Below are 27,649 nucleotides of genomic sequence, written 5' to 3'. Positions count from 1 at the left end.
AGTCGGTGACAGTGGCTTGTGCGGTGTACTGTGAGCAGGGAACGAAACTTAAAGTTCCTACCATCTCAAAAATTGGAGGTAAGCAAGATTGTTTGCAGTTCAGATGGTGTTTTTTTTACGCACTAGTGCGAGAAGTGGTTCATTATATGCCAGGTCAAAACTTCGGAGGCTCATCTGTACTGAAAAACGTTGTACGATACACGTGCAAAAAGGAAATTCCTTCCTTTTTTACGCACTTGTATCGTAATGTACTATTGCAGTTCATTAGTTCATTACAATATTTACAATCATTACATGAATAATAGTTATTTGTTGGCAAATTGACAAAGTTGGTTTTTAACCGCATGTGGATTTGGATTTATTTCAACCCCTTGTTGCCAAGAGTGGCACTTAACCTAGTAGTTCATGTGCTCTGCCTACCCCTTTATAGGACACAGGAGTGATTATACGTATAATATGTGCCAATATTGAGACCCGAGCTAGCGAATTCCGATATTTAATCGCGAGCGTAGCGAGAGGTTCAGAATTTGCAATTTTGAGCGTTGCGAGGGTTTCAAGGCACGAAGGTTAAACAAACTTTGCCACCAAGTAAAGTCTCTTCTGTGGACAGTTGTATTCCATGTGCACCCTTTGCTGCTAAAATCCTGTGCAGAGTTAATTTTAACAGAGGTTAGCAAAATTTTAATTTTCTATCAACTTTGTTGGTCGCGGGCACTTGACACTAGCGTGATGTAGCTTATCGCGTTGTAGCGTCCTTTTCGCACTGACGTGATATGCCATATCACGCGATCGTGCTTGCCCGCCTGCACTCTGCAGTCAAAAATCTGATTAAGTTCCAAATATATTGCATAATGCACAATCCACATTCCAATAAGACATTACAATATGAACTAGACGCAATACTGTTCGGTAGCAAAGACTCTTAAATAATAATGACTATCAATCCCCATAATATCAAAATATTAAAGCAATGTTACAGTCTAAGGGGCGATTGCATCAAACCCTCTGTCACCGTTAAAGCGTTCGTTAAATTTTATTGTATGGGAAGTTCCATAGACGCCTGCTGCTTGATGATGATGTGTCTGTCAAATGTGGTTTGATGCAACTGGCCCTAAGTGTAACGCCGTGTCTTGCGTGGGCGACGGTCGCGCGACCGTCGCCGTCGCGTCTCATCGCATCGTCTACATATCGATAAGGTTTGATTTCGTATGCGTCGCATCGCCGTCGCGCGACCATCGCGCGACCGTCGCCCACGCAAGCCACGGCGGAAGGGCTGAGTGAGCGCTCATATTGGGTGTGCAGCGGGGTGGGGCGTGCGGCGTGCATATCAAACAGTTGAAGCTCATACAAGTGTCCTGAGTCGACGCTGCGTAGGGTTGACGCACGCTCGCTGAACGCTTCGCTTCCAACGTGACTCAGGCCTTACACATTAAAAGAGTAAAAATTAAAAATCAAAATGTCGCCCTGATTTCTCACACAAATTGATTTGACAAAAAGAGCTTTCAAACAAGATATATTATGTCTCAACCAACCACGAAACAACAACAACGAAATTTCAACCAAAATGAGGGACAGGGAATTTCTTCTTCGTGGAATCCAGTGATTAGCAAAATGTAAGCGTGAAAAAACACCGAGGGACACACCGGCTGATGTCGTGAGTGTTGTGTGTAGGCAAAGTGACAACCCTAGCGCAAAAGTGAATAATCAAGAACAAGTGCGGGTAGTTCGAGAAACTCGCGCGGCTAGAAGATGTTGATGCAATTCCTCGCCAGTCTACCCGTGACCACGAAGATAGATACAACGAAACAAATATAAGTGAGCACGTGTGCATTCGACTACGCACACTGATGAGCGGACCCAGCGCGTACGTACATTGCGCACCACCTGCACGCACACATACAAACCGCGCGGCATACAATCCACTGGTAGGCTATGTCTACAACGCCATCTAGTAATGTCTGACTTTAAACGTGCACATGACGTTGTATGTTTAGTGCGTGAAAGCTAAAACAGATGTCGCAAGATGTTGCAGTTTAATGACTATTTCGACGTAGGATACTGATAAGAGTTTTGTTGGCCACGCGTGGCTACTGGCGCCATCTAGCTCTTTGAGTGTGGATTAAATTTAGTACACAGGTCTAGAATACTTAGGACGGCGCCCATTTTTAGTATGGGGTTAGGTATCTGTACTAGTATTATTTGATCTGTGCTTAAAATTAAGTCGCTTAAAATTAAGTTAAAATTTAGTTACTTACTTGACAACTTAATACGTGTGAACCGGCCTTTACGGAGTTAGACGATGTGAATTCGCATTTTACGTTTGAAAAAATGATAAAACTCTTGAATTAGTAAGGGTAATTTGAAATACGTAAGTTCTGAATATTGTGTTTTTTTTTTAATAAGTAGCATTAATACCAAAATACATTTAAAAATTAAAATTGACCAACTTACAATAAAATTCCACTGCTTAATCAAATCGTGTTCAAATCCGCTTGTTTAGCATTCCGCTACTAATTGCCGCCAGATATTTCTCACCTCTAATTAATGGCTTAAATCTCGCAACTCGGAGAAACCTCATAACTTAGGTTAAGTTAATTCTGATTTCACGATTTGAGTATTGATCAAAGACATACATAACTCCGAATTGACAGATAAAGTTTGAGAAATAAAAAATTTAAAAAAACCCCCAACCGCGACATAGTGGACCGATTTTCATGAAACATGGCCAAGAACACTCCCGACTAACTCAGCTTTCACACAAAACAATAAATCTAAATCGGTTCATCCGTTCGGGAGCTACGATGCCACAGACAGACACACACACACACACACACAGACAGACAGACAAACAGACAGACAGACAGACACGTCAAACTTATAACACTCCGTCGTTTTTGCGTCGGGGGCTAAAAAGGACCTCGGAATCATCAAGAGAAATCTACGGTCACCTAGAAGGTTGATTCTCGGGTAGATGGCGCTAATATATTTGACAATTTTAAAATATCAAGTTAAGAAATTGTCAAAACTGAGGTTTAATATCTTCAATCCCTATAAGCTTTGACGACCGGTCTGGCCTAGCGCGTAGTGACCCTGCCTGCTTAGCCGCGGTCCTGGGTTCGAATCCCGGTAAGGGCATTTATTTGTGTGATGAGCACAGATATTTTCTATGTGTATAAGTAGTAGTATTTGTATATTTCGTTGTCTGAGTACCCACAACACAAGCCTTATTGAGCTTATCGTGGGCCTCAGTCAATCTGTGGACGAATGTCCTATAATATTTATTTGTATATAATTATAAAAAAATTATCCATAAATTAATCCATGCTAAAAGCACAGATCAAATAATACTAGTACAGATACCTAACCCCATACTAAAAATGGGCGCCGTCCTAAGTATTCTAGACCTGTGTACTAAATTTAATCCACACTCAAAGAGCTAGATGGCGCCAGTAGCCACGCGTGGCCAACAAAACTCTTATCAGTATCCTACGTCGAAATAGTCATTAAACTGCAACATCTTGCGACATCTGTTTTAGCTTTCACGCACTAAACATACAACGTCATGTGCACGTTTAAAGTCAGACATTACTAGATGGCGTTGTAGACATAGCCTACCAGTGGATTGTATGCCGCGCGGTTTGTATGTGTGCGTGCAGGTGGTGCGCAATGTACGTACGCGCTGGGTCCGCTCATCAGTGTGCGTAGTCGAATGCACACGTGCTCACTTATATTTGTTTCGTTGTATCTATCTACCTCTAATTATAGCTGTTGCTTACTTGCGCGACAAAGCTAGACTACATTTCTGTCGGCATATGGTGTCGACAATTGCCATTCGGCTACGCCGGCTGCTGAGTAAAATATAGCACGCACCTATTATTATTGGTATTATTTTTAACCGTCGCCTCATCTCTCAAGAAGGACGGTTATCAAGTCGTCTGTATGTTTTTTTTTTATGTTTGTTCCTCGATATCTCCGTCGCTTCTGGACCGATTTTGAAAAATTTTTTTTTGATTGAATGTATATGCATACAGATTGGTCCCATTTTTCTCAGATCCCAGTTCTGAAGATGGGATCCTGGAGAAATCGAGGGAACTCCTCGAATCTGAAAGGCATACATATGCTGATTTTTGTGTTTTTAAAGGAACAGCATGCATTTGGGTACGGAAAAGTGACATTTGGTGCAGTGGAACGGCTGATGATGGCTAGAACGGAACTCTTCAAATCTGAACGGCACGGTTATAGTGACTTTGGTATTTTTATAAGAACAGCATGCACTTTCGTCCAGAACAGTGACATTTGGTGCAGTGGAACTGCTGATGATGGCCAGAACCTAAACTCCTCAAATCTGAACGGCACGCTTATAGTGACTTTGCCATTTTTAGGGTTCCGTAGTCAACTAGGAACCCTTATAGTTTCGCCATGTCTGTCTGTCTGTCCGTCCGTCCGTCCGTCCGCGGATAATCTCAGTAACCGTTAGCACTAGAAAGCTGAAATTTGGTACCAATATGTATATCAATCACGCCAACAAAGTGCAAAAATGAAAAATGGAAAAAAAATGTTTTATTATGGTACCCCCCCCCCCTACATGTAAAGTGGGGGCTGATATTTTTTTTATTCCAACCCCAACGTGTGATATATTGTTGGATAGGTATTTAAAAATGAATAAGGGTACACTGAGATCGTTTTTTGATAATATTAATATTTTCGGAAATAATCGCTCCTAAAGGAAAAAAAAAGTGCGCCCCCCCTCTAACTTTTGAACCATATGTTTAAAAAATATGAAAAAATCACAAAACTAGAACTTTATAAAGACTTTCTAGGAAAATTATTCTGATTTTGATAGGTTCAGTAGTTTTTGAGAAAAATACGGAAAACTACGGAACCCTACACTGAGCGTGGCCCGACACGCTCTTGGCCGATTTTTTATAAGAACAGCATGCGCTTAGACTTATATTGACCGGGATATAGACCGTGATTACCTTTTTGATTTTTGTCGAGCTCCCGATATTTTCCGTGATCATGATGCATGCAACTGCGTCGAAATATCGGGAGCTCGACAAAAATCAAAAAGGTAATCACGGTCTATATCCCGGTCAATATAAGTCTAATGAAAATAACCGTGAATCATTCAAAACTCTTAGCATGCGCTTACGTCTAGAACAGTGACATTTGGTACATTGGAACTGCTGATGATGGTCAGAACCGAACTCCTCAAATCTGAACGGCACGCTTATAGTGACTTTGGTATTTTTATAAGAACAGCATGCACTTACGTCCAGAGCAGTAACATTTGGTGCAGTGGAACTGCTGATGATAGTCAGAACCGAACTCCTCAAATTTGGACGGCACACTCATAGTGACTTTGGTATTTTTGGAAGAAAAGCTTGCATTTAAGTCCAAAACAGTGACATTTATTTAGTTATGTTTGTTAAGCATATTGAGTTTTCAAGTCAAAGTTTGTCAAGCTTCGATTTCTTATAATGTAATCGGATTCATGAGGAATTGAGGAAACTCCTCAAACCTTAACGTTATACGTATATTCATTTGTGTTGCCATCTAATAATTAAAGCATTAAAAGCCGTTTTAAAAATACTTACACATTTCTACATAATCCAACATTCGCAAGTAGCTTTCACCAGAACCCGAAAGGCGACGGTTTTTTTTTTCTTAAAAATTATGTTGAGCCGTTTTATTATGAGTCCTGTGGCACATTGTTGTTTATATAAGGTCCTAATTTATTAGATGCAGATATTTTTACAGCTATAGTACTCGGTCTCTGGAGTATATTAAACCGTGAAACATTATAGCTTTTACGATGTTTTTTTGGAGAAAACGGAAAAACAAATTTTCTACGTAAAAACATCCTGTTTATGTGATTATTAAATGAAAACTCATTGAACAGATTCTAGTACCTCTTTTACGTACCACTTAACTGTAACCGGCCACTTCAATGACATGTGCAGTTTTCCCGCCGAACCTTTACGACATTTACAACAAACAATTGTTGACATGACAGACAGTGTTATTGTGACATGTGATAATGCACATGATGATTTTTTTTAGACGAAATTATAATTAATTTTTTTGTTAGGAAAATGAAATCAAAAAAGTTACATGAAAAGATTTCTTAATTTATATTTAAAGTTAATTATTTTAATGAAAAGTATCATGTGTTAAAATATCTGCAACTAATAAATTAGGACCTTATATAACCTCGTAAGGACGTCTTGTTAAACCAAATGTTAAAACTCCAGTTTTAAGTAGGTAACATGAATAACAAATTATTTAGTTTCACTAATCAAATTGATTGCTCTATAAATTGATATAATCTGTCAAACAAGTCTGTCAGTAAATAAGAACATAGAAAACTGTAGGTATCCTTTTCTATAGCACCCTAAAGAAAAGGACGCGTGGTGACCTGGTGACGTCTTAGAAAAGTTACTTCGTTGGGTTAGTATCGACACAGATTCGAGAACAGCATATTAATGAAAGTTAAAATAAATCATGTAAATAAAATTGTTATTTGTTATACACACTGTTTTTATTGAATTCCGTTAACTTTAAGGGAAGATCAAATGAATTTAATGTCTCTAAGAAACTTAACTCTTACGGTTATCGAGTTATTAAAAAAATAAAGATAATTACTGAACATGTGTGTGACCAATTCCTAATGTTTTTTGTTTTGACATGTGCAGTCAATCACTTGACACTAACTTGAATGTTATTCGTAAGGGTCTCTCACACTAATAAATTCATTTAGGTACATAGAGGTATACATTACATCAGGGTGGCAAACGGCCTCCGCGCGGTTAGTATGACTGTGTGCTCGCCGCTTACGTACTCGCTCTATCCGCGACACATGCAAGCGGATGTGAATGAACAAGATTTAGTCGCGGCCCTGCGCCCCGCGCCCCTACCTACCTATACTAGTACCTATTCTACGCATCACATTTGCACTGACCTTGAGAGGCCCGTACCCCCAATCAAAGAATGCGTTGGTTTATTAAAATTTAAAGCACTCGAAAGCAGGCGCGTAGTTAATTAGAAATGTGGGAAAAAAACCGTCGTCGGTGTCGTTTTTCATTTCGTGTGATATCTATTTCAATGTATAAATATGGAAATGTATATTATTAAGTAAACAAATACATGTACTTAATATAAAAAATAAAAGGTAATGTAACGGTTACCGCGATAGTTACTCATGAAATAAAATTATGGAAACGGATTAATTAACGTTTCCATAGTTTTATTTCATTGTCTAGAGTAATTTTTACTCATGAAATTGAGAAAAACACCGAAATTAGTTATTTACTGAAACTTGACGTTCACATGTTCATTGTAATATGCCTACTTGAAAAATAAATATTTCATTTTCATTTCATTTCAACACATAATTACTATTATCTGTTATGGCCTTATGGCTGCCGGCCAGATGAGCCATTTTTTTAAAAAGTTGTTCACCCCTGTTTTTTTGTAACATGGGTGTTTTTTACGCGATTCATACTCAGAATCTCAAGGTCTTTCGATCCTGCCTGATAGGAAGTAAAAAAATGTCTTAACCCATTCATGGCCAAGGACTGTCGAGCGTACACATCACGCCGGGCCACCATACAAACCGTTTTTAGCTAAAACGCGTGACTCAGCTCATGGGTCTCTGGCCTGGCGCGAACGCAAAATAAATTGCCGCTTATGAATCCGGCCAGTTGAACAAATCTTATGCAACATTTTTACTGACCAACTGTTTTCTGTTCATATTAAAAATAAATGTATTTACTAATTTGTTGCTATTTGTAAGAATGAACATTTTATAGTCAGACCAGAAATATATGATTGTCAAGAGGATGCTGGTATTCTCATATAATTAATTAATTATACGGTTCAGAAAAGTATTTATAATGAAATTCCGCAACTTAGCGCGTGATTATGTATATTTCTAGTCATCCATAGCCAAGGTCACAAAAATCACAAAATACGAAATCACTGGAAGAGCACTGCGAGGGGTATAAAGTTGCCAACGAATAAATGGTGACTAAATAGAATTTCCCATATTACTCTAAAATACATCCTAATAGAGGGGATGGGAAAAATAATTTCTTGAGTTTTTGTCAAAAATACCACGTGAAAGATGAGACGATCGCTTAATCCGCCGCCGCTCAGGTGCATTCATTGTTTATTGGCCAAGTGTCACCGATAATCTTACATGTGGCCTGTCATGATCTTTGTTTTGGTAAACGTCATTATAATAGAAACAATAGAGCGCTTAAAAACTGTTATAAACACCACGCAAATGTTTAGAAAAAAACTTGTCTTGTAAATATTTGTCACACACTTTTATGATAATACAATATAATTACTATTTAGTTTGTGACTGTTTAAGCCGCTCCGGTTTTGTAATGAAACAAAAAAATATAGCATGGTAATAAGTTTGGTTCTTAGAAATGTTGCTTGCTGCCATCCAAACAGTAATCCGTTGTAAAATGGTACAATTTGCAACGAATTTCGTCATGAAATAAGCTTTAAAACAATGCAATAAAGTTTATTTTTGCGTGCTATGAAAATATGTGTAGTTTTTACAAGTAGCGCCAGGCCACGGTGACCCATACCTTGAGTCGTGTCTATAACTTCAGGCATGTATATATTATTTATATTTTTGAAATGTGGATTCATCCATTTGCTTGGAACACGTATGGATCTCGAATTTCAGAATATTTACTGTATTACACTTGTAAACCAAACTTTAATATTCTCGACCCCATTTCACTAAAAAAAAATCATGTTTAAATTTTTTTTTCATTATACCTTATGAAAATGGTTGTTAGCTCAAATTATACTTACATTATTACGTTATATTACGTTTTGTTTATGTTTAAATCAGAATTTATTCAGGACTCACATGCGAGTCATCGGCCCTGCGGAACTGTTTCACCATGACTCATAAGCTGAGTTGCTGGCCCTGAATGGGTTAAGATATCCATACATTTTTCAAAACTTCCATTCCGTTACTGCCATACAAAATGTATGAAAAAAAAACCGGCCAAGAGCGTGTCGGGCCACGCTCAGTGTAGGGTTCCGTAGTTTTCCGTATTTTTCTCAAAAACTACTGAACCTATCAAGTTCAAAACGATTTCCCTAGAAAGTCTTTATAAAGTTCTACTTTTGTAATTTTTTTCATAATTTTTAAACATATGGTTCAAAAGTTAGAGGGGGGGGGCCTTTTTTTTTCCTTTAGGAGCGATTATTTCCGAAAATATTAACATTATCAGAAAACGATCTTAGTAAACCCTTATTCATTTTTAAATATCTATCCAACAATATATCACACGTTGAGGTTGGAATGAAAAAAAATATCAGCCCATACTTTACATGTAGGGGGGTACCCTAATAAAACATTTTTTTCCATTTTTTATTTTTGCACTTTGTTGGCGTGATTGATATACATATTAGTACCAAATTTCAGTTTTCTAGTGTTTACGGTTACTGAGATTATCCGCGGACGGACGGACGGACGGACGGACGGACGTACGGACGGGCAGACAGACATGGCGAAACTATAAGGGTTCCTAGTCGACTACGGAACCCTAAAAATGGTAACGGAATGGGAAAAAACTAGGGAGACTTTTTTTCCTATTAGGTTAGGAGTGAAAGAGCTCACGATTCTGAGTGGAAACAACATAAAAATTTCCAAATTCAAAAAAAGTCGGGTGGACGTACAACTTTGACAAAAATAAAAATGTCCCAGATAACAGTTCTAATCAACATTCTACAATTAAAATGATTTATTAATAATGAAGAACTAACACGATAAGGTAGGCAAGCACGAATTCAAATTTGTGATTTTTGTGTTTATTGCCATCGCGCAGTCGGGGGCGGTGCCGCTCGGTCGCATCAGAAGTCCGAAGTTAGAGAAAATATAGAGAGCGCTCGATCGCGAGTAGCTACTTGCGCCGGCGGCGGCGGACGCGGTTGTGTGCGTGCGCCACGCGGGCCTCTCTGTGGGTTCCACCCCCGTCAGCGCGACGGCGATAAAGACCTAAAAATCTCAAATTTGAATTCGTGCTTCGGTATCGTATCCTCTTAAGGGTTAATTCGCCTTCTGAATTTGTTATGAAAGTGCGTGCATTAGTGACGAATCGCTTAGTGGACGCCAGGCTTCACATATTGCTTTTCGTTTTACCAACAACGCCATTCATTCATAAGTTTCATTAACGATACCATGTGGTTACGGAGTGCACACGAGTTGAATACGGCTACGTAACCAGTCTAAAATGTGCCGTCCAGACGCGTAAGAAGATCATGGTTCCGGAGAGCGCCCTTACACTGGTTTTTTGAGCGTATGACTAGCCCGCACTCAAGTGGCTATTCTAATTATATCACGTACGTTATGCACAGTCACTCCATCTAGTGACGAGAGGTAATAATACTTAGACGACTCAATAACGTTCAATGCGAGTTTGCTGATGTTGTATTCAGTCGTGTAATAAATTTTAGATTCGAATTTTGAAAAATATTGCATTGAATTCGTGTTTTTGTGGATTTGTGTATTAAATTAATGATATTCTTAATGCATGAGACTAAAATAATACCTTTGAGACCTTTAAATTTATTGAATAAATAGGTCATAATGGCTAATCGTGGCACGTAGCGCCATCTATGATTTTGGTTTGACATTAATTATACGATGTTCCGGATGAGACCCCATGTTTTAAGTAAGCGTTTACACGTCGTAAACAGCTAAGCTCTTTAGTCATCCCGAAATTCAGTAATTAAATTCGTATTCAGCGAGGATTTAGACGAACTGAAGGATCAAGGATGAAATAGACAGGGAAACGAGAGCACCCACGAGACTGTGGGTGAGAAACTGGATAAGCAGAAGGAAGGAATATGGCGCTAGTGCAATTTTGTTTAATATATTCTTCAATAATTAAATTTCACTCTCTAGTGTCTTCCGACCACAACATTTTTCAAAAAATATAGTTAACTCACGAACATACGATCGCAACCGCTCCGCCAAACTTATACAATTAACTAATATTTAACTAAATCTTGCCCGTCCAAACGTGTCAAGTGGTAGTTCACGCCCACCGAAAAATAGACAAAATTCTAATCTACTTACTTGCTTAAGTGCACGCTAAATATTAACTTGTAACTTATTACTAAATTGATTGTTTACACGCGTTAAGTCGCTTAAAATTAAGTTAATATTTAGTTAATTACTTGACAACTTAATACGTGTGAACCAGCCTTAAGAGGGGGTCGTACGAAATCCTCGAAAAGTGCATTCGGCGTTTAACAAATGCTGCTCACATTTCTCAATAAAATGAAGTAAAATAAATGTAGTTATTATCTTAAAGAGTGTGTCTACAACTTTTGACTATTCAGAATCTCTAATTATTAAAGGTATAATAAATAAACACACGCAAAGTTGACCTAAAATGAGAAAAACGTATGTCGCCGTTTAGTAAACTTTGTTAAAAAAATTCAATACTTTAGTTATAACATTAAGTGATTCTAAAAGCCAGATAAATGGACTAGAAGTTTTGAGGTTTTTTATATTTTTCCTCTCAAAGGCAACAAAGAAATTTTACCTTAAATTTAAACTATCGTAAAATTTCCATACATTCGCCATTGCTGTCAGAATTCTCCTTTCGATTAGATGCCGTGAGCGGCTCATCGGAGGCAGACGTGTCGCCGGTCGCTCCGCGTTGACAATTAAATTTGACAAATATTTTGACAGAAAATGGTGTACGTACACGAAAAACCATACCAGTGTAAAACTGTGCTCAAAATAAATAGGGTAAATCAAATATGTCAGGTGGAGATCCAATCTCATTTAAAATTTAAAGGTGCATGGCTTGTGCATAAAAAATAAATAAAAATATATCACATTATTAAAGAAAATAACGAACACAACCGAATGAGTATAAATGATTTCATTCTAGTTCGGTTAAATTGAAAAAAGTTTCATGTTTTGTTTTACTCATTGGAATACATTTTCATTACGCTGGTATTAACAGTACGTCATTTTAAAAATATATATGACAGTACCTACGTCAAATTTTGTCAACCAAACTTCACAGGTTGTATGTAAACAATTACAATTTATTCATACATATTCAGATACGTAATTAATCGATTCTTATTTAGAATAGAAAAAAGGGGAATGCGAGCGGGTATAGGTATAGTGCTTCTGGTTCAAATTTAATTGTGTATATAAAAAAATGACTCAATTTCATTAAAGATTTACTTTGTGCATACCGCGAACACGTAACCGTAAGTTGAAAACAATAATAATTATAAATCACCTAAATACATCGTTGTTTACAAAGCGCTTGTTTTGAATGGCACTTCTCCACTCAACTACTTAGACCAAATGTTCATGGAACACCAGCTGGTGACCAGCATAAATGACTATGAACAGCCGTGCAAAAATATCTGATTTTCTATAGGGGGCCATAAGTATATGACGACATGTTCCCGGCAAAAATTTGTGATGCTCCGTGACCGGCAAAAACATCGTCTCTCTTTCTAGCGTCTCGCGAGCGTATATCGTCGGGCCAACTGTATGGAAAAAGACGCCGCGTCAGCGCGGCCATACAGTTGGCCCGACGCTACGATCGCAAGACGGTAGATGTGGGAGGGTCCTTATCCGCATACATATCTGATCGGGTCGCTTAAAAATATTTGATTCTTTATAAAAACCTAAATGTGAGAGTGTATCTCACCCGCATAAATATCTATCCATTGTTAAAGCAAATATATATCTTACGGGCTAGAAATCATTAATATGTAATTAAAGTGCAATAATAAACCCTACCTGGTTGCCTTACAGCCGTAAATTGTATGAGGTGATTTGACAGTTCACAAAAACGGTATAGACTTGTGTCATTGGATATGTCTGTCTCATCTGTTCTTAAATTATGACAAGTAAACTTATTGCAAATCTAGTATCATAAGCCTTTATAGGTACAAGCTCTTATTCAACTTGCCTTGTTAGTTATGTTAGTTTGAGTCAAAACGTAGAAGCTAAATTTGACCCACTTTCCGGTTTCCAATTGAGCTGAAATTTTGCACACATATGTAAATCAAGTGACAATGCAATATTATGGTATCATGGAGCTAATCTGATGATGGAGCAGAAAGGTGATCATAGGAACTCTGTTATGAAACGTCGTATCCCCATTGAGTCAGGGGTTTTTAGAAATGTCTCGGAGAGCAATAAATATTTTTTTTGCAAAAAAAATACATTATAAATTGGGAGGTGTAATTTTTTATTATCTCTTACATAGCATTTAGAAGAAAAACCGACCAAGAGCGCGTCAGTGTAGGGTTCCGTAGTTTCCGACATTTTACATAATGACAATTTAATAAATACCGTAATTTGGGGTGAAAAGGGTTCCGGGGGTATATAATGTTATTATATTTCTTGACATATTCCTTCTATTTTCCGCAATCAAAGTAGGAAAATAATATATTATGTTTTTTTATTATTATTATTATTTGTATTTAGGACAACAGCCGTAAATATTCAACTTACATAGGTATTTTTACATAGTCTTAGGCCAATAAGGGATCATCCACATATTACGTCACACCAAATTTCAGGTTTTTGGACCCCTCCCCCCCCCCTATGTCACGCTTTTTTGTATCCCTTTAACAGGGATTGTCACATTTAGTATGACCCCCACCCCCCCCTTACACTGTGACGTAATATGTGGATGATCCCTAACAGTTATCTGTTGAGTGAAAAGTATTATACACAATATGTTACTAAAAAAAAATGTGTGAATATTTAAAATTACAGTGAAAAATAAATGTGCAAGCCACACATTTTTATTTACAGTTTCATGTCTGTCAAAGTTGACGTTCAAATTTATTGGATTTTTACTCATTTTAATCGTTCATTATCCTTTTGAATGTGTATACACTTCTAAAGTTTATGTATAAGTAACAGAAAATCATAAGACATATTTTCATTTTTATAATGGTTTTCATGAAGAAAGCGATGCAACTGTGTTGGGGAATTTTTACGGGATGAATAAATATCTGCGGCCTGAGGGGTGAATGGGATCAGGAATGGGGGGAATCGGGTCGCAAAGGGGGTGAATAGGTTTACGAAGGGGCTGATTAGGGTCGGAAGAGGGGTGAATTGGGATGTGTGGTCAATGCTTGTCACATTGTATAAAATATATATAACTTACTTAAAGTGGTATTTTTATGAATGACCTCTCTGTATATGGACGCAATTTATACGTCAATGTATTGCTTCGTAGTTAGACTAGATACAAGAAATTAACACTTAGAAATGTTAATCACACTTCTGTCTACCTCCACGTTTCTACTTAAGTCCGCAAAAATCACCCATGGTTGCTATAATATAGACGGATTACTTTAAAATAAAAATCATAACTATGAAACTATACAACTAGGGAAGAAATAAAATTATTTTATTGAATCATTTTTGATTTGTTCTTTTTCAAGTTTATATAAATAATAAATTTTCAATTCGCTCAAAGGTTGGAAGAGATCCCTTATAGGGATAAGTTCGCCTTTGTACATCATAACTTTACTGTATTTTTATGTCCTAACTTGTCTTATGTACAATAAAGTGTTCACATACATACATACATATATTGAAATAGATATCATACACGAAAGAAAAAACGACAAGGCCCACGGTGGCTGAGCCGGGAATCGAACCCGGGTCTTCAGCTTACGCAGCTAACGTTATTACCACTAGGCCACCAGGCCAGGTTAAAAAAACCGGCCAAATGAGAATCTATTTTCGCACAATTGTTAAACTAAATTATTTTTACTAGCTACCTCCAAAATACCAAATAAAATTGGGCTACATAGTACATCGTTTTCTGAAGATTTTGGGTTCATGGGGTCGGAACGGGTATACCTAACGTAATTTATGGTGAATAGGGCCAAAACCGACTTTTGAACGTCGATAGCAATTTTTTTATATGTGCCATGCTAATTTTTTACACAAAAAATCTTCCGGCAGTGTGAACTTCGGTTTGTCTTTGAAAATATGTCGTTTTATTTAGTAATTTTCGCTCACCCTAACGTTGGAGTGAATAGGGTCGGGAAGGGGGTGAATAGGGAAAAGGGTTGACTCTTTCGGATTGCGAACAAAATATGACCTACAACTAGCAAATTATATTTATTTTAACAAAAAATAAGGATTTAATATGTTATGAGTGGTCGGTAATGAAATCTACATATATTATGATAACCCTTAACCAACCTTTATAGTTAGATGGTGCTCTGACGCGGTGAATAAGTAAGTATGGTCGTGGGCAGTGCGGATGTCAAAATATAAGCATAGTTTGTTGCTATTTTTCATGTTTAAATAAACTTCTAAACTAACGTAGTGGGTATTAAAGTAAAAGGTTCACAGTGAATATTAGGTTGCCAGAAATGTGTTCAGCTATACCATTGTATTGAATTTTGTATCATAAAGTCAAACTAGGTATTTACTACTAATGATTTACTCTGTGGGGTGTCTTTGATCACTTGCATGGGGTAACATTGACCATAATGACACATAGTTAATTATTGTCTGATTTTGTCACGGTACTTGTTGAGGCTGATAATTTGATCGCTTCTTGTGATAAATATTGAAATAATTGCAAATAAAGTTGGATGTCAGTTTATGTTTGATCACATCGTTTTTTTTCTGCGTACATTATTTTATTTATTTATTCCTTATTGCACATAAAAAAATAAGTACAAATGGTGGACATAATACCTTAAGGCATTCTCTACCAGTCAACCACTGGGTTAAAAGAAACATTTCATACGTGCAGGCATCGTGACAAAACAATAATCCTGATATCACTTATTTTGTTACCTTTTTAGATTTTTAGCAGGAAAAGACTAAAAAAGTTGATGGTCCCATTTTTTTCTTCCTTAGTTACGTTACGTTGACCAATTTTGGAATTTATACTTCTCTAACTCCTACATTTAATGGGTAAAAAGACCCATTAAATGTAGAAGCTAGAGAAGTTTAAATTCCCAAATTGGTCAATGTAACCCTAGTTTACGGTAGACACCGTCAACCTATTCTAATAATTCTCTTTTTATTTGAAAGAAAATTCGTTACGATAATATGCATATAAAATATGCAATCTAAGATAAAAAAATACTTTTCATATAGTTACAAACTTAGTTCAGATTTTTTTTGTACAACTTTTAAAAATTGTTCTACCTATCAAGTTCAAAATAATTTTCCTAGAAAGTCTTTTTTCTACTCCCGAACTACATATTATTCGTCATTTACAGGGTCGTGCATAGATCTTTAAAACCCTACATAAAAGTCTATTCCCCAAAGCCAGTGTCCGCCGGCTTTCCGCGCATGCGCGCAGTATCGAAAAAATTGAAAACGCATTGTTTGGCTCTGTAACCATGGCAACGCCTTATAACGATACGGCGCGCGTGCGCGGAAGGCTTTGGGCAGCTGAGCTGACAGTGCAAACCTTTGCGTCAAAATACAGGAAACAGTGTGAATTTCACGAAAGTTATTCAAGAAACCTATTAAAAACTAAGTGCATGGTCGTAAAAAAAGTATTGTATGCAACGGTGTTTAACTGAGTCAAAAAATACTCGTGGCGTCTTAATAACAATTTTCGGCTTCGCCTCAAATTGTTACCCACGCCACTCGTCTTTTTTGATCTCCTTTAAACGCCTGTTGCATAAAATACTATTTAAAGTTCTACTTTTGAGATTTTTTCATAATTTGAGAAAACAGCCCTTATGGCCTGAAATACGGCATACGGCAGTGATATTGACATTGACATATGCTTTTTCGTATTTTGATGGTATTTTGACTGCACTGTATTTTTTGCCATGCTAATTTGAACCTTATCTCTGAGCGATGTTTTTTAATTTTCAGTTACATCACAGATGTTTATGACATGACATCTAGGTATTTAGCCATTTAAAAGAAACTACAAGGGGCTTTACAGACGTAGCGACTGCAACTGGTACAGGGCCCAAGCCATAATTTAAAATTATATTGTGATTTTTATATGTATTTGTGGTTTATTTAATACTAAGTATGAGTTTCAACATTTTCAACTCAAGGAACTGAAATTAAGAGAAGGGACTCGGAAATTGGGTAAGATCAAGAGTCTGATGCAGATGGCGATGGCAGTATTGGATAAGATAAGATATGCGTCGATATTCCCTGTCTTTCTTTGTGTCTCTGACATGACTGCTGCTAGCTGTACTCTATTCATTAGGTTTTTATTTTATACACATACTTTATTTTTGTATCAAAATAAATGATAAATTGATAAAAAACCTAACGACCAAAAAGAATAAAGTACCTATCTGTTAGTCTTTAATACACCCCGCATATACGTAATGCACAGCACAGGCCTCCGAAGACCGGCAGGGCAATCATGGTCGCGCGATAAATGGTATAACATAGGGCCGTCCCTATCGCACTTACAAATAGTGTGATAGGGCTGATGTTTTATCATTTATCACGCGACCATAATAATTGTCTGCCTGGAGGTATCGGCCTTTAGCCCTTCACACACGTCTTTGAATAATGTTTGCGGGGATAGGCAGGCTGACGATTTTTAATCTAAGTATAGAAAAGTAACGCAAAATGTAGTGCAAAGTAATTTGAAATACACCTAGATAAACAATCAATTGAATAAGGAACGTTATCTACATATTTAGGTAAATTAAATTCACATGAGACATGAACAGAGAAGGAAAGCTAGATGATGCGTATTTTTTCTCTGTCTTCTTGTATGCTACCTTTTTTACAGTTTTAATTTCTCAAAGGAGGTCAGTAGTTGACTACAAACTCAAAATAACACTCTTGAAAAAAATTAAGGGTCACTGACCTTTCACAGTAAATTGAGGTAGTGTGAGTGAAGGGTGTTTGTGTGTGTAATGGGGTAATTTGACAGATTCTGAAAATTCTCCCTGCTCTACCCCCTCTTAAAGGAACGGGAACATTCGCTAAAGGGGGAAAGGGGGCGGGGGTGCATCCACGAATAATGAATAGGATTAGTCTTTTGTGCAGACGCCTGATTACGGCCTTACTGGACGATGAATCGTCGCATTTGCAGCTCAGGGAAGAAAATAGTTCTACCTTTATGCTAGCAGTACATAGTACATACTTATACAGGATCAAAAAACCGGCCAAGAGCGTGTCGGGCCACGCTCAGTGTAGGGTTCCGTAGTTTTTCTCAAAAACTACTGAACCTATCAAGTTCAAAATCATTTTCCTAGAAAGTATTTATAAAGTATTTATTTACTTTTGTGATTTTTTTTCATATTTTTTACAAATGTGGTTCAAAAGTTAGAAGGAAAAAGAAAGTGTTTCCCCCCACTTTTTTTTCCTTTAGGAGCGATTATTTCCGAAAATATGAATATTATCAAAAAACGATTTTAGTAAACCATCATTCATTTTTAAATACCCATCCAACAATATAATCACACGTTGGGGTTGGAATGAAAAAAAAATCAGTCCCCACTTTACATGTGGGGGGGGGGTACCCTAAAAAATCTTTTTTTCCACTTTTTATTTTACCACTTTGTCGGCGTGATTGATATACATATTGGTACCAAATTTCAGCTTTCTAGTGCTTACGGTCACTGAGATTATCCGCGGACGGACGAACGGACGGACGGACGGACAGGCAGACAGACAGACGGACAGACAGACATGGCGAAACTATAAGGGTTCCTAGTTGACTACGGAACCCTAAAAAGGACCGTTCAAACTTTGCATAGTAACTTTTGAGATCATGTTCAATTTTATTTTGGGACCAATGCTGGAATCGCGAAAAAAAATTGGCTGTTCCATAGAAATAAGCGGCATCATGATTATGACAGTCGGAATGTATAAAACATGCAATTTTTTTGTTGCGATTTCAACATTGCATGGTCCCATAGTAAATCTTGTTCTTTATGACCTCAAACGAGACTATGCAAAGATTTAAGAGTCCTTTTTATTTTACCGTATCTTAATTTTATTGTTAATTATTTATTTCTTTAACCTCTATTATAAGTGGGTCCATATTGTCTCATATAAAATTATTTGTTATAAAATTATTGTTTATACCGATTTGTGTTCCGAATGATCATTTCTCATAATTTTACTTATCATAATTTTGTTTCATTATTATCAATAGTACTACTATCACTGTTCATAATAATCATTTAGTCGAAAATTTTTAATCATAAATTCTATACAAATATATAATAACATTCATAATTTTGTGTTTAAGAAAATCATTCATCATAAAATTATTTAAAAAGTTTTGGGGAAGTTCTATGAAAAACTTGTGCCATTTATAGAAGCGCGCTTGAAGCTTTTACAGTGACATATACAATTTATATTAAAAATTCGTTTCTGGTTCGCTCACGGTCAACCTAACACGCTCCTCCTCGCTACGCTCGTCGTCGCACCTAACTGGACTGTCATGTGATGTCTGTTCTGTTAACAATAATATAACGATAAATTATATTACTCGCAATCGTTATGATCAATAAGTATATAAACATAAACATTAGTATAAAACGTATTTATGATGAATGACATTATGAACATAAGTCATTCGAAGTTACGATAATTATTAACATAAATTTGTTATAAATAATTATCGTTATAATGTAAAATTGTATGAGAAACATTTTCGGACTACCAATAATCTATATAACAATTTTATATGAACTTTGGCGCACCCATTATAAGTGCATAAAATTTATGTTTTCGTATACCGAAAATGTTTGTTATCCCATAAAAAACAACGTGTATTTCCTTTCTCAATTTACTTAATACTCGTAGGTAGTTAGTAACAAAAAAGAAAGTGTCAGACTATTGCACTAATTTTTAATTGCCTTTACCTGGACTTATTAAGTTTACAAATGTAAATTAATCAATCAATCAATTAATCATAGTATAATATTATTGTAAACTGAAATAGACTTATCATAGTATAGTATTATTAAAGACTGAATAGAGGCGGTTGGGGTGGTGTAGGGGTTTAGCACGTCAGCCACGATATCTGGAGACCAGAGTTCGATTCCCGGCTTCGCCTCCAGTGGGCTTGATCGCTTTTTCTTTAGTGCATGGTATCTATTTCAGTTTATAATTTATATTAACAAAAAAAAACAAAAAATATTTAATAAAAAATTATTTGATTTGTTCCCATCCATAATATTATCTTTACTAAAGTTTAAGATTATTTTAATTGTAACTTGTTTGAAATGTCAAATATAATGTACCTACCTAGTTCGTGTATTGCACGTGAATTAAGGCAATAAATGATTTTTAATTTTTAATTTTTTTCTTTTATTTTTAAATTGTCATCACTGCAAATACTAAGGGCGTCCAAAAAACTAATCACCCATCGGCCTTTACTATAATTTATACTAATCGTGTTTACTATTCGCATACTTAATCAAGGGCAATCACTATGCGATCTACGATCGAGATTTATTGGATTGCGAAATGATCTATCATTTTCGCGGTCAATGTGAAGATCATCTGTAGTAAACAAGGCTTACCACAGATGGGCCATTTTTTTTCTAAGTTGTCCACCTACTTTTTTTGGAACATGGGTTCGTGATTCACACTCACACTGAGAGAAATTTGCATTGTGAATTTAACAAGTTCGACTTGTTGCGGTTTATCCGTTTGAATCAGCCAAACGTATGTTTAAACAATATGTGTCAGGTTGTTTTTATAAAATCGACTTGTTGATTCAAATATATTGCCGATTCGAATGACAAGTAGCTTGTTGTTTGAACCAAAGAGCACGTAGGCGCTTTTTTAACCAAAAAACTTGTTGAACGAACATGAAAACTGGTTGTATTTTCTCTCAGTGCAGAATCGCGAGGTCTTTCGATCCTAAAAGTCCCGAGATTTCCATACATTGTTCAAACCTTCCATTCCGTTACGGAATGGAAAAAACCTTGGGACACTTTTTTTCTCCTATTAGGATTGAAAGAGCTCGAGAGTGGAAACCATATAAAAAAATCAAATCCTAAAAAGAGAGGGGTGGACAACTTTGAAAAATTTTATGAAATCCCAGATATAGATATATTTGTTTTGTTTCTTATGTATTACTTGTAAACTATGTGAGGTGTGCAATAAAGAGTATTGTATTGTATTGTATTGTATTGTATATAGGAAGGAATCGGACTTGCCGGGTGATTTGTATTGACGCCTGTCGCAAGTTCTTGAATTCACACACTTGCAGATAGACGATCCTGTTGTGCTATTACGCAACACACACATCATCATGAGTCATGGATCCATGCCTGCGTACATGCGCACAATCAGCGAGTCGTGTCTTCACGCACGCACACAACAACAACTGTGCTCAATGAGCTAACTGCGACCCGCGACACATCCGCCGACGGCGTGTCGCTGTCTACTATTACATAATCTATGCTCTGAGGTATACCGTCTTGTGTATTTTAGACTAAATAAATAAATATTAAAGGACATTCTTACACGAATATGTATATGAAACTCGCAAGCGAAATCTCGCACCAAATCAGCACTTATGTAAATCATCCGTGTACGTGTAAACTAATCATCGAGTGATGTCACTAAGCAACGTTAATTATAATCACATCGTGCCAATTATAATCACACAGGTGACAGCGGTAATGTGATCGGCAAATCCTTGGAAACCATTACTATCGTTTTGAACCACTACTATGTGTTTTTGATGTTTTAATATTACATTTTACAGAGAAAGTGATCTACGCCCTCGAACGGTTAATTGCTGAGACCAAAAATCACATAGTTACATGTTTGTTCCGAGACGTTTCCGCTAGCGATCGAAACGTATTCTAAAACAAATTACAAAAGTGATAAATTACTGCCTTGGGTGATGCTTGAACTCATGACATCTGGATCGATAATCCAGCGCTCTGTCAACTGAGCTACTATATGACAATTCAATGAAGCCAGCGAAATGTTCTACTAAATACGTCAAATGGAGCAAAATATTTCATGTTTTGGACTAATAATTGTTCCTACCTCTCAGAGGATCCAGAAAAATGGTCACTTGACGACCGATCTGGCTCAGTCGGTAGTGACCCTGCCTGCTAAGCCACGGTCCTGGGTTCGAATCCCGGTAAGGGCATTTATTTGTGTGATGAGCACTGATATTTGTTCCTGAGTCATGGATGTTTTCTATGTATAGAAGTATGTATTTATCTATTTAAGTATGTATATCGGCGCTTAGCACACATAGTACAAGCTTTGCTTAGTTTGGGGCTAAGTTGATCTGTGTAAGGTGTCCCCAATATTTATTTATTTGTATTTATTTAAGTTTAAACAATACTGGCAATTATAATCACACAGATGACAGCGTTAATTTGATCAGGCAAATCCATGAAAACCATTACTCTACGCCCTGATCCGGCCCTTCGGACCAGCTGTCACTATCACTTGCAGAGTTGAGGGTTGTCGCATCGAATACCATTCTAAGTTTGGTCGTTGGTTTCCTCGCAAAATGATAACGTGATGTGGTAACCGCAGTATCACAGTTTAGTTTCTTTTCACCACTTAATTTTTTTTTAATACTACGTCGGTGCGAGCATACGGCCCGCCTGATGTAAAGCGGTCACCGTAACCTATGGACGCCTGCAACTCAAACAGTGTCTCATGCGCGTTGCCACCCTATTAGAAAATTGTACATTCCCTTTTGGACAATAGACGGAACAAGTTAGTTCCGTAAGTCCTCCCGTCATCAGCACACCGCACCCTCGTTGAGCTCTGGCAGCCTTACTCACCGGCAGGAACACAACACTATGAGTAGGGTCTAGTGCTATTTGGCTGCGGTCTTCTGTAAGGCGGAGGTACTACGAGCGAAACGATATCCGCTGAGCTGTGCCCTACCACACAAAGCGGAATATCATTCGCTATGCCCTACCTCCTACAGTATAGTTGGCAAGGGTGGCGCTGAAACTCGTGCAGTTTCATGTGTTCTTCCTACTATCTGTTTTGGGAACACAGGCGTGAGTTTATGTATAATTTAAATACCAAAAACTTATTGGTACGAAATTACATTTTAACCCGCACATGAAAAGTTGTACATTCTTGCGAGGTCACATGCGGTTCCTAACAATTTGCCCATCTTACGTATAAAAAAACCGGCCAAGAGCGTGTCGGGCCACGCTCAGTGTAGGGTTCCGTAGTTTTCCGTATTTTTCTCAAAAACTACTGAACCTATCAAGTTCAAAACAATTTTCCTAGAAAGTGTTTATAAAGTTCTACTTTTGTGATTTTTTTCATATTTTTTAAACTTATGTTTCAAAAGTTAGAGGGGGGGGGCGCACTTTTTTTTCCTTTAGGAGCGATTATTTCCGAAAATATTAACATTATCAAAAAACGATCTTAGTAAACCCTTATTCATTTTTAAATACCTATCCAACAATATATCACACCCTGGGGTTGGAATGAAAAAAAATATCAGCCCCCACTTTACATGTAAGGGGGGTACCCTAATAAAACATTTTATTCCATTTTTTATTTTTGCACTTTGTTGGCGTGATTGATATACATATTGGTACCAAATTTCAGCTTTCTAGTGCTAACGGTTACTGAGATTATCCGCGGACGGACGGACGGACGGACAGACGGACGGACGGACGGACGGACGGACAGACAGACATGGCGAAACTATAAGGGTTCCTAGTTGACTACGGAACCCTAAAAAGACATAAAAGCTTAAAAAAATGGATTGCTAGAAACAATAGTCCACCAAGCTACCGGAACACGGCCCGCGCTGACATGTCATTACGTCCGTCCGCTGACAGACGGGAGCCTGAAATATGACGCAGGTATGTCGTGCCCCTTATTTGGGGGATAATAGTCAGTTTGATTTCTTGGAGCCGTTTGTTTTGACAGTTCACTCGTTTTTCTTCAGTTTTGGAACTTATTTTGGCTTTTTTGAAGAAACCACGCGGCTTTTAGGCTAAGAAAACGAATTTGGTATAATGATGTACTTCTTTGCCTTTTTAATGCTGACTCGTGTGGCGATGAGTTTATTTCACGACCCTTTCCTCCAGTGATTGTCGTAGAAATAGACTGTGGGATATGGATTCAATTGTGGTGTGGGTGATGGAACATGTCACTGCAATATTATTTTTCCTTTCAACCCCTTGATTGCTAAGATTGGCACTAATACTTGTGTAGTTTTATATGCCTACCCTTTTGAAAATACGGGCGTCAATTTATAAAGTACTACACTGCTATATTATACTGCTGTATATTGCTAGGAGAAATTATTTCCCCAAAACTAAATAGGCTTTTTGCATAATTTTAGGCATTTATGTAAAACATATAACATAAATTGATCCTAAATCTCTGAAACTTTAATCTAATCACCTAATTAATCTAAAAAGGAGGCTAATAGGTCCCGACTCATCTCGCGGATAATCAAAGCACTTCGACCATAAGTTTATTAAGATTGATGACACGTAACGTGATTAGCGACGCGGAGCGGCTTTCGAAACTTAAAATTTTATATCAATTTGCTGTTAACGCATCTCATTTATACTTTGTCAAACAAGTCTGTCAGTAAATAAGAACAAAAAAACTATATGCATCCTTTTCTTTAGGGTGCTATAGAAAAGGATACCTATAGTTTTCTTTGTTCTTATCTACTGACAGACTTGTTTGACAGAGTATATATTAATGCAAATGAGTCATCATCCTCCTTGCGTTATCCCGGCATTTGCCGCGGCTCATGGGAGCCTTGGGTCCGCTGTGTAAACTAATCCCAAGGTTTGGCGTAGGAACTAGTTTTAAGAAAGCGACTGCCATCTGACTTTCTAACCCAAAGGGTAACTAAGCCTTATTGGAATTACGAGTAATCCGGTTTCCTCACGATATTTTCCTTCAAAGAAAAGCGACTGGCAAATATCAAATGACATTTCGCACATAAGTTCCGAAAAACTCATAGGTACAGCCGGGGTTCGAACCCGTGACCTCCGGATTGAAAGTCGCACGCTTTTACCGCTAGGTCACTTTATTAATGCAAATGAGTATTGACAAAATACAAGTTTGCCGGAAAAACTTCAACTGCTTAAAATATCACTAATTTACTTTTTTTCTAATATCACATTGTAGCCTGCAATTTGCACAGTCAAAAAATATTTTTTTAATGGCCGTAGGTAACATTAAGTAGGGTTGCAAAAAAACGGTTTTTTTTCTGGCTTGAAAAAAAACATGAAAAAAAACCGTGAAAAAAACAGTTTTTTTTCTGGAGTATGTTTTTTTTCTAAAGTACGAAATCTCAATATTTGCAAAGTAGTTAATACTTTTATACGGTTTTTTAGACTTAATGTTAACTATGAAACGAATTTAATCAAATAACTTTAATTTCTGGTCTTATAAAAGTAACATTTACGTAATCTGTAGTTGGTAGTTATCACTATTTACTGTTGGCAACACCACCGCCTCTCCACGCTACACGCAGCATCGGGGATTCCCCAATAAACGTTTGTATACTGAATGTTAATTGAATTAAAATGTACGTTATTGTTATTGAAACACGTTACAACTCACGAAAAACCGTTATTGTCGTGTTATTTGTTCATCTGAAAAAAAACCATATTTAGAAAAAAAACCAGGGTGCTCGGTTTTTTTTCATGTTTTTTTTCATAATTCTGAAAAAAAACATTTGGTTTTTTTTCTATTTACAACCCTAACATTAAGACAAGGAAAGTCTTAGAAAAGATTTCCCCAAAACTTTTAGACCCTTGTGTAATCAACAGTGATTGTGCAACGTGGGGCGGAAGTTGAATATTGTTAACGAGAGTATTTAAAGACAAGTTTTCAATATTCTTACGCCTCGACAATGCTTTTCATCACACTCACACTCCCTAGGGGGAACGATTTTTTAATTATTACTTCCACGTTGCGATACGAGCGAGATGCACACTAGATCAAAATTTTAACAATATTCAGTTCGAATCGGGTTCTCGTTTGGTCCCGTTAATTAGTGGGGTCTCGGAGACTCATTATTTACGTCGTGTGCTTTTATATGGAAAGAGGTAATTGTTGCTCGGCTTTGAGACTTCATTAATATAGATGGCTTGGAAATTAAAGCAAATAATTAAAGCACATGCACATAATCTCTTTGCTTAAGCCTTGAGGTTGATCGGTAGAGAATGGCTTATATCATTAATGCCGTATCTTCAAGGGTTTAACAGTTTTTATTATTTATTTAAGGGATAACAAGTTAATAGAATAATAGACAAAATTTGCGCAAACAACTGACAATTTTGTCTTGTCAACTGGAAGGCGTGTTTTACTTTGAATTTTTTGACTTGATTTCAAGTCAATGGCGGCAAAAAGTTTACATTAGTTTCTTATATGGTGTCGGTGTCAAAAAAGCATACTACCCGCGTGATGTCAACTTCCAGTAGCCTGATGCCTGAGATCTTACATGCGCGTTGCCGACCCTCGAACGTCCCCAAATTATGTTATTCATATGGAAAAAATTTGCGGTCGATACGATCGCGTTTGCATTTTTATTCTGTATGGCTCATTTGACTTCAATTTCCCCCCTCTACATTTGCCATATCTATGTCATCGACTTTATATCCTGGATTTTTAAAATGATGTCTATTTTTGTTGCAGATGTTGCCATATCTCATCCTAGTCTTCGCGCTCCAGCCCGCCCTGAACCTACCTCAGAAAGACTTCGACATAAAAAGAGACCTCCGAAAGAAGAAAGGGATAAACATAGCGTACCCTCTCCCTCTCACTCATCACCTCCTCCTGCCATCGCAGTTACACGTCTTGCCAGCCACTTCTAATGTTCACCACAGCTCTGTACACACAGGAGTTCAACATATAGTCACTAGTGGTGGGAACATTCCGGTATACTCCCAAACAGTCTCACATTCATCGACTAACATCACTCATCCAACGCAACTAGTTCCAATTCTGGTACCAATCCAACATAACTTTGTAACACCACAACATACTGTACAACAACAACATAATTTAATACAACAGCAACTATTACACGATCTGTCTGTTATACCTTTAAGAGCGCAGAAGTTCGGGCATCTAAGAGTGGAGAACAAGGCAGAAGACAGAGAAGATATGAACCGTTTCAGGACTTTCTATGGGGGGTTTGGGAATGGGCTGTACTTTGGGGGACATGGTACGGGGCATGGGTTCTATGCTTATGGAAAATGAAGTTTTATCAAACATACATAAGGTTATCATTGTCTTTGGTAAGAGCGATAGTTACTCATGAAATATTTAAACTATGGGAACGGACTATTTCGCTACCGGCTTGGTATCCAGTAGTACATCCTGACCCCTTAGCACAACTTGCCTTGTCGCGCGCGAGTCCATACATCAAGCGCGACTTCAAGTATCGACTCGCACGCGACAAGGCAAGTTGTGCTAGAGGGTCTGTACAGCGGATAAAGGAATTAAGCACGAAATTAAATTTGACATACGCAGTTATCAATAAATTATACGAGTATTTACATACATACATATACATATTGGGGGACACCTTACACAGATCAACTTAGCCCCAAACTAAGCAAAGCTTGTACTATGGGTGCTAAGCGACGATATACATACTTAAATAGATAAATACATACTTATATACATAGAAAACATCCATAA

The 27,649-nt window shown here is 37.2% G+C and overlaps 1 protein-coding gene across 2 annotated transcripts; it reads left to right on the top strand.

Annotated features, from left to right (window-relative positions):
• On the top strand, window positions 1-27,547 carry LOC125235205. 2 transcript variants are annotated; one of them, XM_048141681.1, is made up of 2 exons: window positions 1-78; window positions 26,639-27,547. In XM_048141681.1, exon 2 carries the CDS (start codon window positions 26,639-26,641, stop codon window positions 27,203-27,205), a length of 567 nt encoding a protein of 188 aa, XP_047997638.1. In that variant the 5' UTR covers window positions 1-78; the 3' UTR covers window positions 27,206-27,547. The 2 variants fall into 2 exon arrangements, with proteins under 2 accessions (XP_047997638.1, XP_047997639.1); XM_048141682.1 differs by lacking the exon at window positions 1-78 and adding an exon at window positions 21,332-21,434.
• Window positions 27,548-27,649: the final 102 nt, after the last annotated feature.

Source organism: Leguminivora glycinivorella, chromosome 17 (assembly GCF_023078275.1).
Source record: "Leguminivora glycinivorella isolate SPB_JAAS2020 chromosome 17, LegGlyc_1.1, whole genome shotgun sequence".
NCBI lineage: Eukaryota > Metazoa > Arthropoda > Insecta > Lepidoptera > Tortricidae > Leguminivora > Leguminivora glycinivorella.
This window is presented reverse-complemented; position numbering and strand designations above follow the sequence as displayed.

Excerpts from the sequence above, each read along its gene's own strand:
- LOC125235205 (XM_048141681.1), top strand. The coding sequence starts at position 26,639 with ATGTTGCCATATCTCATCCTAGTCTTCGCGCTCCAGCCCGCCCTGAAC.